Source organism: Eleutherodactylus coqui, chromosome 8 (assembly GCF_035609145.1).
Source record: "Eleutherodactylus coqui strain aEleCoq1 chromosome 8, aEleCoq1.hap1, whole genome shotgun sequence".
In the NCBI taxonomy this organism is placed as follows: Eukaryota; Metazoa; Chordata; class Amphibia; order Anura; family Eleutherodactylidae; genus Eleutherodactylus; species Eleutherodactylus coqui.
The window spans coordinates 96649515-96666992 of NC_089844.1; the positions used below are offsets into that span (position 1 = coordinate 96649515).

At 41.1% G+C, this 17478-nt stretch overlaps 1 protein-coding gene across 1 annotated transcript in view; it reads left to right on the forward strand.

The window, feature by feature from the left end:
- The first annotated feature begins 395 nt into the window (after positions 1-395).
- ADAM23 (ADAM metallopeptidase domain 23) overlaps positions 396-17478 on the forward strand; it is a 175961-nt gene continuing 158878 nt past the window's right edge. Inside the window, exon 1 of the mRNA XM_066577434.1 lies at positions 396-730. Coding sequence (XP_066433531.1) covers positions 577-730 — 154 coding nt within the window. The 5' untranslated portion in view covers positions 396-576. The remainder of the gene's footprint in view (positions 731-17478) is intronic.

Sequence of the window (17478 nt, forward strand, 5' to 3'; positions counted from 1 at the left end):
ATTTATTGTATAAATGAGCGAATTATAGCATTACATGAAGAGCCATTCAGGAGCCAAAAAAGCCAACACGCTAGCTGAGCCGAATGATCCGGCTTACCAAAAAGAGCCAGAATTGCCATGACTGCTACTCTGCTCTCCAGGTTGTGCACTGCATCCTTGTGGGAGCCTCCTCCAGCTCTGCAGCACGCATGCGCCATAGCATGCTCCTCTCCTAGCAACAGAAGCATCAGCACCAGCCCAGGGGAGGGAGGACGAGCAGCCACCACCAGCTTGTGTTGCATAGAGTAGTAACTGGGGGAGGAGGCAGCTGAGCCTCTGTCATGCACCAAGGGGGCGAGAGGGAGGTGCAATGTGCAGAAAAAATAGGAGAGCCAGCCAGACGGGTGGATACTGTGGGAGAAGGATGCAAGTGCTGCAATAGCTGATGCAGCTGTAGGGAAGATCCAAATGGGAGCCAGATAACCCCTGCTGGGGTGTTCGAGCCCCCTCTGTGCTGGAGACAAGAGCATGCCAATGAAGAGTGTGCTGGTGCCACATAGTGACTGAGCTGTATCCAGGTCTGCAGAGCTATGAGATATGGAGGAGGCAGGCAGCTCCCTGCGGCATCCCCGGCCATCCTCTCCCATGCCCCATCTGCCAGCTCAGCTCTCCTGCCCCGCATTGCTGCACCTCTTCTGTCTGCTGCTGCTCTCCTGCCCCCAGCCCTGGGCAGCCTCTGCCACACAGACAGGTGAGTGACACTCCATATGTACTTTGTATGCACTTGTCATGCTGGGAATGAACAGAATACATTGTTGCCACCTGCAATACGCCACCCAAGTTTATAGTAATCCCCTACCCCCAAAAAAGTTGCTTCTGCACCCTAAATAAAAGGTGATGACTTAGCCGCTTCTCCCAGGACTCTGTAGAGGCACAGCAGCTGTCTGCCCATGGAATGAATGCTGCACAAGTAGCTGCCAGTCCTCAGCCATGTGTTCCTTCTGTTCACTGACCACCTGGCACTTATCACTTAAGGGCAATTCATACAAAATAGGAATCTTCCAATCCTAGAAAACAGCCACAAATAACAGAAATCTGCAATGACCTCTGCAAAGGTGTAAGAGCTGCTGTGGTTCTAGAAGGCTACTGTAGCTCCCATTCATGTTGCATAAGGAAGTACTGCAGTAAATGGAATGCGGATAATGGGAACTACAACTGGAAGATGCTTACTGTCACCTCAAGCAACTTTTTGTTTAACCCTTTGATACCTACACTTCTGCAATGCAGTGCAGCAGTCACTTCTGGGAAAGGGTTACCAAGTTGCAAGTTTGTTTTTCCTATGTAGAATCTTATCACGTGTCCACCAAGGAATTGTATTCGTATATCTAACCCTGCCAGGGCTAGATGTCTCTGATGTACAGCTCATTGGGGACCATTACCCAAATGGCTGAATAATCATCCATTGAGTAATGTGTTCCTGGCAGCTGGTGACATTGCTTGTGTAGCTGAGTGGCCTAGGTAGGACATTGCCTTAATATCATATCTTCCCTTACTGCAGTGGCTATCTGCAATTATGGCACTAAGAAAGCACTGCTGAGTCTGTGTTCAGGAAGAGGAAAACGTTTGCAAGGCATATTTCTGAGATCAATTTTACTCTGTACTTAACAAATCATACTTATCTGCAATCTGTATGATCCCGAAGACTAGATGCTCTGCAGACCGTGAAATAGCACAGTATCATGCTACTGCATTATAATTGCTGAGGTTTTATTTAGAAAAGTATACTTTCACAAAAAATAGATTTCCGCAGACTTTGTTTCTCATAAAACTTTGTCCATGCATGACATTGTCCATGAACCAGTGGTTGACTTTTCAATTCTTCTGGCAAATTCTCTTCACTTGTACTTTATGATTTTTTTAAGAAGGGTCTACTTGAACTATTTCCCATCACAATATCGGATAACAAATAAGGTTTCCATCCAAGGAATGCAAAAAAAACCCACATACTGGAAACATATAGTGTTGTATAGTAGTAAATAGGAGGATATAATGTCCTACATACCAGGACAAACAGACTCTCATTGGAGAAAGTTTTGCACAATTCCATTACCTCTATCTTGCAACATGTGCCATGTAGTACTCTACAGAAGATGAACTTACAGTACAGTTTTTTTTTTTTTTTAGGCAGGTGTGGAAAAAATGCTGCAAAGTAGGAATTGTTTCAAAAATAGAAGTGTTTGCATTTTGTTAATTAACAAACAAACTATTAAGTCAATTAACAAATAAGAAATCTAAATCAAATCAATAACTGTTGTGACCACCCTTTGCCTTCAAAACAGCATCATTTCTTCTAGTTGCACTTGCACACAGTTTTTGATTGAACTCGGCAGGGCCGCTATTACAGACACCTTGAAGAACTAACCACAGATCTTCTATACTCAAATCCTTCTGTCGCTTCATGTAATCCCAGACAGGCTTGATGATGCTGAGATCAGGGCTCTGTGGGGGCCATATCATCGCTTCCAGGACTCCTTGTTCTTCTTTACGCTGAAGATAGTTCTTAATAACATTGGCTTTATTTTGGGGGTTGTTGTTCTGTAGCAAAATAAATCTGGAGTCAATCTGATGCCTTCTATTTTTGAAAAAATTCTTACTTTGCAGCATTTTATCCACATCCGCCTAAAACTTTTACACGGTATGAGATATCACTTTTACTGTCCTCATTGCTTGACATATTGGACTACAAGGGCCAGAAGCATAACTCAAAGATCCTAGTCGCCAAGGCAAAATCTGTAACATGGCTTTCTGCTTACCACTATGTGCTATTCAAATAGTTATGTGCCAGACGGGCCTTTAGGCCTCCTAAGGCACCTACAGCTCTGGCAATGTGCTTGGCCAACAAATCTCATATACCTATCACCGCTTACAGTAGAGTTTTACATTTTATCCATATATTCTTTTTCAGTTTACTTTACTACATTTCTCATGGATGATCAATTTCCTAATAGATTACTATCAGAAGCATAAAGTGAAGCTTCTTGTAACAGGCCCTCAATGTGATGCATCATTCATTGTGCTGGTCTCCTCATATGGGGCACAGGAGCTTAGGGCCCCCTCAGGTGCCAGTGGGTGGGTATGGCCACACACTTCTCATCCCCTTATAGTTACACCCCTGACTACAGCGCAGGATGTAAACACAAAAAGTATTATGAACTTTCATGTAGTAGATATAATGTAACAAAGTTTGTTGTACTTTGCCATTTATTTGCAAATCATCAAGCAATTGACTGGAATTGGTTACAGCATATCAATAGGTGATATACACACAGGTCACATTGTATATTCTTGCCTCATGCATAGCTCAGTGATCTCTGAATTGCTTTATGCATTTATTTTTCCACACTTTTCTCCCTTACTCCTTCAATCTATTTAACCAGCAGACAATCTCTCCTGACACAAAAAGACATCCATGCATTTAAATGACTTCATGTTCTTCTCGGATCTGGATAATTTTATGCATCAAAAGCTTTGCAGCATAGCTGGGTGAAAAATGAAAAAGATCTTTGGAGCGTTCAGGCTTTCTTGGCATTTTTTGTTTGTAAAATTAATTAAGGTCTATCCATAAAATGAACAGGCTTGCCACCAATCCTTCACATGCTCAGCTTTATAGAGTAATCTATGTGACGTTCTTCATCAAATGCAGAATTCTGCTATCAGAAGCTTTAGTATAGATCCTACTGGAGATATAAATTATTAATAAAATGAAACTCAAGAAATTCTTGAATATTTAAAAGAATATCAAAGTAGGAAGAAACACAGATGAGTCATTACTCATCAATGGAGAGACCAGCTTAAAACCGTATTCGGATTCTTTCACGGGCCATTTAATAACACAGCACTGAAATGCAATAAAGAGATTGTTTATGTAAAAATAAAACTATTACCAGTAATTGGTGTAACCTCTAAACTACTGGACAGAACACACTGTGCAAATATCAGTGAAGCCTTGGGGACACAGGAAAGGTCAACATGAACCGTCGCTGGTGGAAATTGAAAGGAATTGGTGGGATTTCATGAGACATGATAGATATGTACAGACCCAGAATGAATTCTAGCAAATTGGAATGATTCAGGCAAAGTTTATTTCAGTAAGACGTGTGCCCGCCATGAGCACCTATATACTCTTGGATCCTTGCAGGCATTGAATAATTAAGTGTTCGGATATTTTGTTGGGTATTTTGTTGGGTATGTCTCTCCATGCCTGCATGCCTTGTGCATTCAGTTGTTGTACAGTTTGTGGTGGGTGGCCATGTGACGTAATCCGTCTAACTATGGCGTCCCAGTCATGCTCTATTGGGGATAAATCTGGTGACTATGTGGGCAAATCCATGGTCATGACATCTTGCAAGTCTTGTCTTGTGATGGCTGCAGTATGTGGATGGGCATTATCCTGTTTGAAGATACCATTTTGGATGGTGGTCATGAAGAGTATGACAATAGGGTGTACCACTCTGTCCATATACTTGTGTCTTTAACAACCACCAACTGTCATAACTGATTGTTCCCCAAACTATGACTCCAGTGTGGAGCTCTGAAATCACAGCAGGGTGGTCACTCTCTGTACTTACATTGCACTATGGCCAGTCCTTTGGGAGATTTCACGATATGATGCTCCCATTTCAAACATGCGAATTATCTGACCTCTCTCAAAGTCAGACATTTGGGGGCACAGAGTTTGTACTCCGGTTTATGCATTGCTGGTCACCGACAAAAAAGGACCTTCTTACATAACATATTGTATGACTTATAAACTAAAACAGTGTAACATTTTGCATAAGAAAGGGACCCTGACTTTGCATACTCTTAAACATACTTTATACAGTTTTAATTAATATCCTCCATTTTGGGATACTTTGATTCAAGTTTCATAAAGTTACTGCAACTCTGGCGTGAGGGGGGGGGGGGGGGTGTAATACTTTCAATTTCCAACTGTTTGCATTTGATTTGAGAAAATTACACATTACTGTACCTGACACGTTGGAGAAACTCTACTGGGAACATGAGTTTCCACTATCCACCATTAGTAAAGCAGGACTAGATACTCTAAGTGCATTAATCAAGAGTTCCGATATAATACACCAGGCATAAGTCCAAGTTTAAGAGCACAACATCTTTATTTTCCTATATCTATTCTCATTTGAGAAATGAAATGAACAGTGGAGTGGATTTTAGATAAACAGTCTTTAGTTTCGACCTAAGAATGTTGAGGCCTGAGTAGAGCCCCAAGCATTGATGCCTATAAACTTTTATTCCACTTTTTTTGTGTTGCAGCAAATACAACCTAGTTGGGTCCTCTGGATATTCTATGTTGTACTGCTACTACTGAATATACTACTGTTAGTTCTAGATTTGGAAGCTAATGCTGTTTAGTGTTTTGATTAGTATGGCTATAGCTAATTACACTTTTTACATGCTCTATTGATCCTCATATTTTCAGTATATTTTTCTTACAGAAGTTAGTGAAATCAGAAATGATATACATCTACTTGGGAACCCAAAGGCAACAAAGGAGTATTCTTTAGGCTGGAGCCTTGCTCTTTAGACAGACTAGTCCACAGTCTAGTGAAAGAACTTCAACTTCTTTACTTTATATATGATAATAGATTATGTGACCATTCTTGTGCCATCTGCTGAACAACGTATTAGCTGGATGTATGTTAGAAAAACTTTTCTTCCATACCTGCCCTCTTCACCTAATTGTCACACTCTGGAGGTCTCCTATGTATATTGCAGTAACTTCCATGCAGTGCAGCCTCCTGTCTGATACTTATCAGGTGCCATCTTGTTGTTTACATTTCGCCCTGATTTCTCTTTCACTATTCTGTGCTATCATTCCAATAATGCATTAACAAATCACATAAGCAGCTAGAGCCTGAACCATCTCTGCCTGCTGGTAGGGCACTGTCATTATCACTTCTTTGTATGTTCACTAAAATAAGCTACAGACCATTAGTATACATCTGCTTCATTAGAACTCTGTGACAGGAGCCTCTAATAAACAGCAGCAACTATGATAGGATTTTCTGTGTCCCCCTGTACAGAACTTCTGTGGTAGGGTCCATCACACAGGAATTATGTTGTCTGAAAAACTGGACTTTTTGAATTATCTTCCAAAAGGGCATAGCCATTGCAGTCTGCGAGAACCGGGCAGAACCCAACTTGTTTCTCTCCTCAAAGCCTCATTTCTCATCTCTTCTGGCATGAGCCACCCAATTATACCTCCAAGTGTTGCCTAGCAATAGTAGCACCTGACTTGGATCCGCAACACTTATGCTCCTCCCTGTCAGGGTACAGAGGGCACAACCACACTTAACATTGCAAACAGTAAAACACTGGATAAAAAACTAAAATAGAAGACTATTACAGTCACCTAATTACAGGGTAAAAAATAGAATGTCATACCCCCCCTAACTAATGCCACTCCCATTTCAACACTATTCTGTACTTCGTGATCTCTCTCAACATGGTCATGTGACTACTGAAACCCGTCATTGGCTGGCTTGGTCCCTGTAGACACGAAATGTGATTGCTGCAGCCAATCACTAGCTGTAGTGGGTCACCATTGGTTGACTGCAGTGGTCAGTTATCCATGTCGAGAGGGATCAGGATGTAGATACCAGCGTGGAACCTGGAAAGTGTTGGAACGGGAGCAGCTGGGAAATCGTTGATTATGAATTATTTCTTTATGTTATACCATTTTGAGCTATAAAAAAATGCTAATTGGCAAGACATCCCCATTAGAAAAGACCATTTGGAAAAAGATAATTTAGGCAGATTACATGACTAGTACCTGGTTATTTTATTATATTAATTTAGCTGTACCCACAAATAAAAAAAGTTTTGTGTGGAGATAACTCTACTAATTATCTGGATAATGTAGAATCATTTTAATTGCTTTGTTGATGAACTATTTAAATGTAACAAAGAATATTAATCATTTTTCAGGCGGTGAATAGCACAATCTGCCTTTTTTTCACGGTGACAAAGCTTCATTATGTGTTGTAAAAATGTTCAGTATAGGGTCACAGAAAGCACTACAGGATCATAGGTTGAACTTTATGGAGTCTTTTGTAATTAATGTATTATTGTTATTATATAGATTAGCCGTGATCAGCATGACCTTAGTTTTCCTTACTACATCCTCCGTAGCCACATCCAGCCCAGCTCATCATTTAGTCCAAGCCAATCTGCAGTAGCTGTCTGTTGTCCTCTGGGTTCATCACTTTGTAGGCTTCATATGTTTAGAAAAATAGACCCTGAATTATCAAGGTCCTTGACAAGGTCAGTAATAAAATTATCGTCTGTAGTATGATCCGCTACTTATTTTGCAGTCCCACTTTTTTCGGATTAGTAGTCTGTCATATGAATGCATGTGAATGCCCTTCCCAAACAGAGGAGAAGCAGAAGTATTACAGATAGGGGCTATATAAAGCAAACATAAGTGAGTGTGGCTATATTGCTGTTTTCTAAAGTGTGCTGTATCTTAAGTGTGGTACTTGTGATTAGTGAATTTGGATTCAGGGATTTTGGAAGAGTCACTTGTATTTATTTACTGCTTATATACTTGAATTTTTGCAGTCACCTAATCTATCTGTACAATCCCCATTAAATATGTGCGCAATGACTGCCAATGCTGTCCTGTGTGCATCTTGTGCCATGTATGCAGACCTTGAACAGCCGTTCGAGGGTGCATACTGCTGTAGATAATGTGAGTTCATTGCGCATTTGGAAGCCCAGATACTGGATCTAAATGTGCAGCTTGCAAGATTTGAGGTCCATTGGCAACATGGAAAAGAGTTTGCTACTCACTGAGCAGGCACTCGCTCGGGCAGATGTAGAGATGGATGGCAGTATGGGAGTGCAGGATGATCAGGCAGCTAGGTGGGTGACAGACGAAGGGATAGAAAGAATAGATCCACTGAGGCTAGTCCTGAACTGGAACACCCCAACCAGTTTGGGAATTCCATTACAGGGTTAGCACAGCTTCAGCATTACATGGCTTCTGACCACCAGGGGAATCTCTGCTCCAGTAATAAGGGGAATAGGATAGCAGGGCAGGCTAGATAAGTTTTGGTAGTGGTAAAGGATATAACCTAACATATATAGGTTATATACATTACCTATAAGTTAGGTTATATACCAAGTATATAACCTAACATAGCGAAGAGCATGTGTATGCTGCTAGTCTACCATCAGGGCTAATGGCTATACTACTCTCCTCTCTACTTTTTTTATTTTGTTCTTATATCTTTAACTGGTGGATTGATCTCCACCTTTGGTAGATAGGGAGGGTTCTTTGGGAGTATTGACTCCAACTGTTAGCTTTTTAACCCCCAAAAACAAAAAACCTTTTTCTGCGGGTTCATTCTTTGCTCTGGTTTAGGCATTAAGATTCATAGAGAAAGAACTTGTTTCTCAGGCTACACGCTCTTCGCTATGTTAGGTTATATACTTGACTGGCGGTCGGCATGAATGTGGAATTGGTTTAAGAAGATCCATCTTTCCCAACTATATACTAAGAATGCAACTTATTAACTAGGTTCCTGATGATTTGACAGATCAAAGAAACCATTATAATAGGGAACGTATGAATCATTATATTAGGGAGTGCATAAACCTTGAATATTTAAACCAGAACCTGAATCATTGATTGGGAGTCCTGAACCCAGTTGTCAGTATTGAACAACAGGACACTGGGTTCAGCTATGGCAGATAGGCTATAGCGTGTCTTGATAGCCAATCAGATCGCAGTATAATGTGATTAGAGATGAGCGAGCGCACTCGGTAAGGCAAAATACTGAAGCGAGTATTGCCTTTTTCGAGTACATGCCCGCTCGTCTCAAAAGATTCGGGTGCCGGCGGGGGTTGGGGAGCGGCGGGGAAGAGCGCGGAGGAACGGGGGGAAGGTCTCTCTCTTTCTCACCCCCCCCCCCCCCTCCTGCTCACTCCTGCAACTCACCGCTCACCCCCGCCGGCACGGGAATCTTTTGTGACGAACGGGCATGTACTTGAAAAAGGCACTACTCGCTCGAGTATTTTGCCTTACCGAGTACGCTCGCTCATCTCTAAATGTGATGCTATGGCATTACATCATACTGCAGGAAAGATCAAAGGCACTAAAAAAAAAAATTTGTTTAAAAACGTTTTATTAATTGTAACAAAAAAATCAAAACATTTTGCCTTATTTATAATAAAAGAATCTAAATAATAAATAAAAAAATATATATTTGGTATTGCTCCGTTTGTAAAAGTCTGATCTACAAAAGTAATGCATTATTTACCCCACACGGTGAATGTTGTCAGAAAAAATAAAATTTTTTTGGACGCTGTGTCTCCAAGAAAAAAAATGTAATAAAAAGCGACCAAAAAGTCGTATTTTTCCAAAATGGTGACGATAGAAACTACAGTACGTCTCACAAAAATTAAAGTTTTTTTTCCATTTCGCAGCATTTAGAATTTTTAAAAAGTTTTTCAGAACATTAAATGGTACATTATACAGTATCATTGAAAAAATACTATTCGGCCTGCAAAAAGCAAACCCTCAGACATCAACATCAGTGGTTAAATAAAAGAGTTATGATTAGAGAGGAGCGAGTATACTCGCTAAGGCAATTGCTCGAGCGAGCATTGCCCTTAGCGAGTGCCTGCCCGCTCGAAACAAAAGGTTCGGGTGCCGGCGCGGGGGAGCGGTGAGTAGCGGCAGTCAGCAGGGGGGAGAGAGGGAGAGAGAGATCTCCCCTCTGTTCCTCCCGACTCTCCTCCGCAGCTCCCTGCCCGCCGCCGGCACCCGAACCTTTTGTCTCGAGCGGGCAGGTACTCGCTAAGGGCAATGCTCGCTCGGGCAATTGCCCTTAGCAAGTATACTTGCTCATCACTAGTTATGATTTTTTTAAAGGGGGAAGGAAAAACCGAACATGGGGAAAAAAAAGGGCAGCATCCTAAAGAGGTTAAATAGTTTTTTTCCCAGTGAATTCACAGAAGAAAATGTTAGATGAGATGCTGAGCGATAAAGTAAACTCCCTATTAAATGTCACCAGGAAGAAATGTAGAGCCACTTTAAAAAGAATAGACAAATCACCGTGTCCTGATAGCATATACCCCTGAGTACTAAGAGAACTAAGTAATATAATATACAGACCGTTGTTTCTTATATTTAAGTACTCTATAGTGACGGGGTCTGTTCCACTGGATTAGCGCAGTGCCAATATTTAAAAAGTGGGCGAAAAGCGAACTTTGAACCTACAGACTGGTAAGTTTTACGTTTCTAAAAGATGCTATCCTGGAGTACCTCAAGCAAAATATCTGTATAACTCCAATCTGATCAGCTACTATGAGGAGGTAAGTTCTAAATTGGACCAGGGAAAGTCATTGGATCTTGTGTATCTCGAGTGTTCCAAAGCGACTGATACTGTGCCGCATAAAAGGTTGGTATATAAAATGAGAATGCTTGATCTGGACGAGAATGCATGTAAGTGAGTAAGTAACTGGTGCAGGCATAGAAAGCAGACGGTGGTTATTAATGGTGCATATTCTGATTAGGTCAACATTACTAGTGTAGTACCACAGGGGGCAGTACTGGGCCCTATTCTTTTAATGCACTTATTAACAACCTTGTAGAGGAAATGAACAGTAACATTACAAAAATTTGCAGATGATACAAAACTATGTAAAGTAATTACCACAAGAAGGGACAGTAGTTTGGTTGCAAGAGGATCTGGATAAGTTGGAGGCTTGAGCAAAAAAAGTGGCAAATGAGGTTTAACACTGATAAATATAAGGCTATGCACATGGGCATGGAAATACATGTCACCATTACACACTAAATGGGAAACCACTGGGTAAAACTAACATGGAAAAGGACTCAGGATTTTAGCTAACTGTAAACTTACCTGGAGCAAACAGCTGCTGTCAAGGTAATTAGGATAATGGGGTGCTTCAAAAGAGGTCTATGGGCACAAGACGAGAACATTGTTCTTCCTCTTTACAAGTTGTTTGTTAGACCACATATGAAATATTGTGTACAGTTTTGGGCATCGGTACTCAAGGAAATATCAGAGCTTGAGCATGTTCAAAGACAACCTAAGTAATAAATGGAATGGGCAGACTACAATACCCAGAGAGGTTATCGAAATTGCAGTTATCTGGTTTAGAAAAAAGATGGCTGAGGGGCGACCTAATAACAATGTATAACTATATCAGGGGACAATACAGAGATCTCTCCCATCATCTGTTTATTCCCAGGACTGTGACTGTAACAAGGGAAGATCCTCTACGTCGAAAGGAAAGGTTTCTACACCGACATAGAAGGGGGTTCTTTACTGTAAGAGCAATGAGACTATGAAACGGTCTGCCGGAGGATGTAGTGATGGTGTACTCACTAAAAGAGTTTAAGAGGGGCCTGGATGCCTTTCTTGAGCAATACAGTATTACATGTTATAGTCACTAGTTAATCCAGAAGGGTCGGTAATCCAGGAATTATTCCAATTGTCAAACTTGGAGTCAGGGAGGAATTCTTTCCCTTTAAATGAGAAAAATTGCCTTCCACCTCATTGGGTGTTTTTTTGCCTCCCTCTTGATTAACAGTGGGTAATGGGGGCAGCGGAGGGTAAAAGGGTGAGCTAGATGGATATGTTTTTTTCAGCTTAACATATCATGTTACTATGTGAAATGCAATAGCAAAAAACTAATAAAAGGCATCCTTAGTAATTTATTGAAGTTTAGTAGGTTTAAATTGCTTTCTTAGTGAATTATCTTTCTAGTTCATCTGGTAGAATCCTTTCAAATATAAATGTAATTACATATGATCACTCAATTATCTTGAAAGATGAATGAATGATACAGACTCTATAGATGTAAATGAGTTTATATTTTCCAAAAATTAAAGGGGTTTTCTGGGCAATAACTATCATCTGGATTGGTCATCAATAGTTAATCACCAGGAACCCACCACTTGGGATCCCCAGCGATTAGCTGATCACCTGACCTGCTGTCAGAACAGTAGGCTGGATATCGTCATCGGGGTCAGGAGCAGAGGTGCCATAGCTATCTTTGCTCACATTGAAATCAATGGGAGCTGAAGTGGGCATTAAAGTTCCAGAACTTCCACATCTGGTACAAGGGATGGACGCAGACATGTAATAGGAGGCTTCAGCTCCCATTGATTTTAATGGGCGTGAAGCCAGCTATGGTACTTCTGCTCCTGAACCTGATGATAACACCCGGCCATGCTGCACTGACATTTGAGGGTAGGTCATCAACAGTTTTTGCCCAGAAAACTCCTTTAAACAAGATCTAGCAAAGCCATGCCAATCAAGATATGACAGTTTCCCAATTATGTAAAAAATTATAGTCTTAAAGGGGCTGTCCCGCGGCAGCAAGTGGGTCTATACACTTCTGTATGGCCATAATAATGCACTTTGTAATGTACATTGTGCATTAATTATGAGCCATACAGAAGTTATAAAAAGTTTTTCACTTACCTGTTCCGTTGCTGGCGTCCCCGTCTCCATGGTTGCCGTCTAATTTTCGCCGTCTAATGGCCAAATTAGATGCGCTTGCGCAGTCCGGGTCTTCTGCTGTTCTCTATGGGGCTCCGTGTAGCTCCGTGTAGCTCCGCCCCGTCACGTGCCGATTCCAGCCAATCAGGAGGCTGGAATCAGCAATGGACCGCACAGAAGAGCTGCGGTCCACGGAGGGAGCAGACCCCGGCGGCCATCTTCAACCGGTAAGTATAGAAGTCACCGGAGCGCGGGGATTCAGGTAAGCGCTGTGCTGTTTTTTTTTTTAAGTCCCTGCATCGGGGTTGTCTCGCGCCGAACGGGGGGGGGGGGTTTGAAAAAAAAAACCCCCGTTTCGGCGCGGGACAACCCCTTTAATGTCAAGACTTTATGGCTCATAGACACAGGATTGGATTTCCATTGGAAACTTGGCTTCTGTTTTTTTTAATCCAGTAAGTATTTATTGAATTTTCGAAAAGACAAAAGAACATCAAAATATAACCAATACATGATATATGGTAGGTAAATGGGAGAGGGAAATAAGGAAGGGGAAAAAGAGACAAATATCACATATCAAGTGACAATCTGTTTAGAAGCTAGTAAAGGCATAGTGGATGGTAGATTCAGCTAGGCAGACCAATTATATACACGTTTGTCTCTAAGGCCTAGAGAAATGTTACAGTACAGTTGATACAGAAAATGATGAAGACCTCTAGATGAGACCTCTGTTAAAGGGGTATGTCAAGACCAAAATGAACTTCCAAAATAGTAATAAACCATCTCACAGTGCTATAGTAATTCCATCCATTACCTTTCCTCCACCTTTATCTGCTCCTCCTCCTCATTCTGTAGCATCTGTTGAGCTTTGTTGTTGTATACATCAGTACTTCCTGTTCACAGTCCTCTTGTGCTTCTCTACTAAATCTCCCATAATGCCCTGGGCTACATCTCTGCCTGTTCACTCTGTATCCTCCTCCCACACACATCTCATGAATACTAAATCCCACCCACTAAACCAATGATGATCATCTAGCGCCTCTCATTGTGTCACAAAGCTATCCAGCCACTCATATTACATAGACACATATACATAGTGTAAGCTTTACATCACTCATACAGAGCAATAAACACCTTTACCTTCCAGATATGTTTTCCAGTGAATAGCAATGCTGTGAAATAAAATGTAAATTCTACATACACACCATCCACAAGTGTAACCTTTGTTGCTCATTTACCCACTGTTATATAAGCTGGGCTGTGCTTTCTTTTGAGGTTACAACTGTGCCTGTTGCTGAATGCCCACCCAGCTCATAAATATTCATGTGGCCGAGACAGGATGGTCAGGACAGGAAGCTGGGAGCCTCTGACCATGGTCATGACATCAGAGGAAGTCTCAAAATCAGGGCAGTGGGGTCATGTGACACACTAATTGAAGCAAAAGCACCCATATATGGTAAACAAAGGGCTTTGTTGAATGCTTCACTGAGGCAGGCCTGAAATACCCCTTTAAAGTAGGAATAACAGACATTTCCAGTTCTCGGCAAAGAATTATCAAGCAATTTGGAAAATGTTTGTTTTTAATTACATTTTGCACTTGCTAGTTGTCAGTATACAAACAGCAAATTTGCAATATAGAATCTGTACTGTAACCATTGACAAATAGCCACTGGCCATGGAAAAATCCAGACTACTTCTTCAAAGAGAAAATTCAGTTAACATGATCTTCAGATAGGAACACATTGGAGAAGTATGTCATCTTGTGCTACCACTGACTTTCAGAATATAATGGCTCTATAGAAGACTTAAAGTGGTTGTGCCAAGTTTAAAACACATCCCCTATGTGATGAGGAGCTTAATGGATTCTCGTCCTTTGGGTTTCTGGAGAACTGCCCAGCCAGCACATTTTCTAGATTCTCTGCCCTCATCTGCTACTTACAGTAGAGATCTGACCCACCCAGTTTGAGCTCACATATAAAGGTTCAGGCCTCGTCCACCATTCTCTCTCTGATTTTTAGTCATTATTAATTACCAACCCTGTGTGTTTTACACCTTGCAGATTTACCTGCCAAAACATATCACAAATCGATACAAAAAATTAAATTAATGCCGCTATGTCATCCATCCCCGCCCTCTGGAAATCTGCTTCTGCTCCAGTACTATCTCACTGGCTCCACAAGGTGGATGAGATAAAGGAGATGGAGGAGCTCATTGCGTCACCATGGGACACACATGATTCTTTTATTTTGCCTTGAACTTCTCAGATTTTATTTCAAGGCTTGACCATGTACTGGGCCATCCAGGGTGGACTGGGCTAGTTCGGCTTCCCTTCTCACTTCATCTCCCCCTCTTTTTTTTTTTTCTTCTTCCTTTATTGCTTATGGCTATATTCAGCTGCAATTTCTACTACGTTCCTCTTCCTATGACCTTACTGCCATTCTAGTTGTCATTTCAGTATTTTGGGGGGGACCAACCCCAACCAACTCTTTTCTCTTCTCACATTAATGTCTCAGCCATTGACTGCCTTGTGTGACAGAGGTACATAGGTACATAGTTTTTGGAATAATTGGACAATTCTTGTTGATTATTGTAACATGTTTTAATTAGACATTTGGTCTGCTTTGTTAAGGCCCATTTACATGGGCCGATGATCGCTCAACGATCGCTCAAATGACAGTTTAAGTAATAGCTTTGAGCGGTCATTTTGCATAAACTATTATGCAAAGTAATTAAGTAGCTATTTAGCGTGCAAATGAAGCCTTTAGCTGAATGCAGGTAATAGCCTGAGGGCTCTTATCTGCTTTCAGTTCCTTTGTTCTCCAACGGGAAACAATGCTATCAGCGCTACCCGTGGAGAACTGCTGATAAGAGTGAACAACGATTTTTAGGTTGGCCTGAATTTAACGATCAGCTAGCAGTGCACGATGGGCGCGCGTTTAGATGCAACGATGCTTGCTCAAACAATCGCTTTTTAGCAATTTTTGAGCAATCATCGCTCCGTGTAAATGGGCCTTTACACTTGGGATTTTCATTGCCCACCCAGTTGTTTACAAAAAAATGCTTAAATAAAGAATTTACAAAATGTTTTTCCTATGTACAGAAAAAATTATCAGATTGCTGGAGGTCTGACCTCTGGGATCTTCACTGATCACTAGAATGGGGGTTCCATGTACCCCTGAATGAAGAGAGCAGAAGGATGAGCATGCACACTGCCACTTCATTCTTCTCTATGGGACTGTCAAAGATTGCTTAGTTCTATTCTCGGCTATGACAAGCAGATTTTCAGTACCAGACATAATTAAGCAGTATATCAGAAGAGCATTATAACTGGATTTTCGCAATAAGCAGTATAATCTTTGCTAATATTGTGCCTGATACAAGACGTATTCATAGCATGCTTGAAATGTTTCTTCACACTTTAGAGGCAAAACTAAATATAACATAGTTTGCATGAAATACTGTATTATTTACATGCTCACAACGTGTTATGCTGTTAAACAGATGGTATATACTTTATTGTACATTTGACTGGCAAACATAAGATAGAAAAGAGAACAGACAGAAAGCAAAAACTAAAATAAATGTTAACGTGTTAAAATCAAAAGCTGTTCTGAAGCATTATGCCATGCTTCAGTCTGTGATCGTACATGAATTAAACAGTCTATACAAGGCCCACGGACTGTTCATTGACCTGGGTATTAAAAGTAGTAGTAATAATCAAAATCTTTCTAATGATCATCCGAAATAGTTTTACAATATATACCTAGAGAAAATGGAAGGGGTAATTTCATGTAGAGGTATCAGTGTATCAACACAGCAATTGTTGGGCAAGCTTTGCAATCTTGACGCAGCAGAATTCAGCTGTGACGCCACGTACCTCCTTCTTCTATATTGCTGATGACTGCGGATGCTCGCTGTTGGTCATGTGCAGTACAGATTTTTTTTTTTATGTTTGTTTTTTCTGCACCCTCGCTAGTATCAATTGCGCAGTATCAATTTCGGATGGGCTGCGGGTTGGATGGCTTCCATTGACTTTAATGGAGGCCATCTGAACAGAGTCCGCAGCAAAATAGAGCATGATGCGATTTTTTTCCTCCGTTCGTGGAAATCGCAATTAATTTCCGCGAGTGTAAAGGAAAATGCAATTTTTACATACCGGTCAATGCATGCCATTTGCTATGGATCCTCCGTGTCGACGCCGGCTGTGGATTCCGCAATGGAAATCCAGTGGAATGATTTCTTATTTGAGCATGTGTTAATAAGTGGATATGTCTAGAGATAATACAATAGAACATGAGAATTGTATGTATGCTGCATGCATTTCTAATCTGTTATCTGCAAATAGTATTCCTATTGGGCCATTTACATGGGACATTATCTCGTAAAATTCGTTCAAAAGAACCAATTTGAGTGTTACCTGTCCTGTGTAAATGCAAAAACATTGTTTACTATTCGTTCACTACTCGTTATTGCTGACTTTCAGTCAACATAAAAACCATCGCTGGATCGTGGGTGTTCAGTATAAATGAAGGGGAAGAGCTGAGCGAGAAGCCCGTGATCCAGCGGTGAAGCCTACCAGTGTGAACACTCTGTACGAGCGCTAACGACCTTAGTGGTGACGTCAGTGCTCTTGCAGTCATTTAGACGACTTTCATCCCGTGTAAAAGGGCTATATGTGAAGGTTAATCAGTTACCAGTTAAAAGCATTCCAATTGTCGTTGACACATTGGCATCAACACTAAATGTAGATTTATTAAGTATCATATAACACAGTGGACAAATATGTAAACCAGGCCTTGGAACCTATCAAGAAACCTACCCATAAACAGTGCTTCAGTACAGGCCTAGGAATTGGAACAGTCCCAAACGCTTACCTAAAGGGCATACCCTATAAACTGATCTAGGTAAAACATCCTGATAGAGGAGACAGACTGTGGTCCTAGAC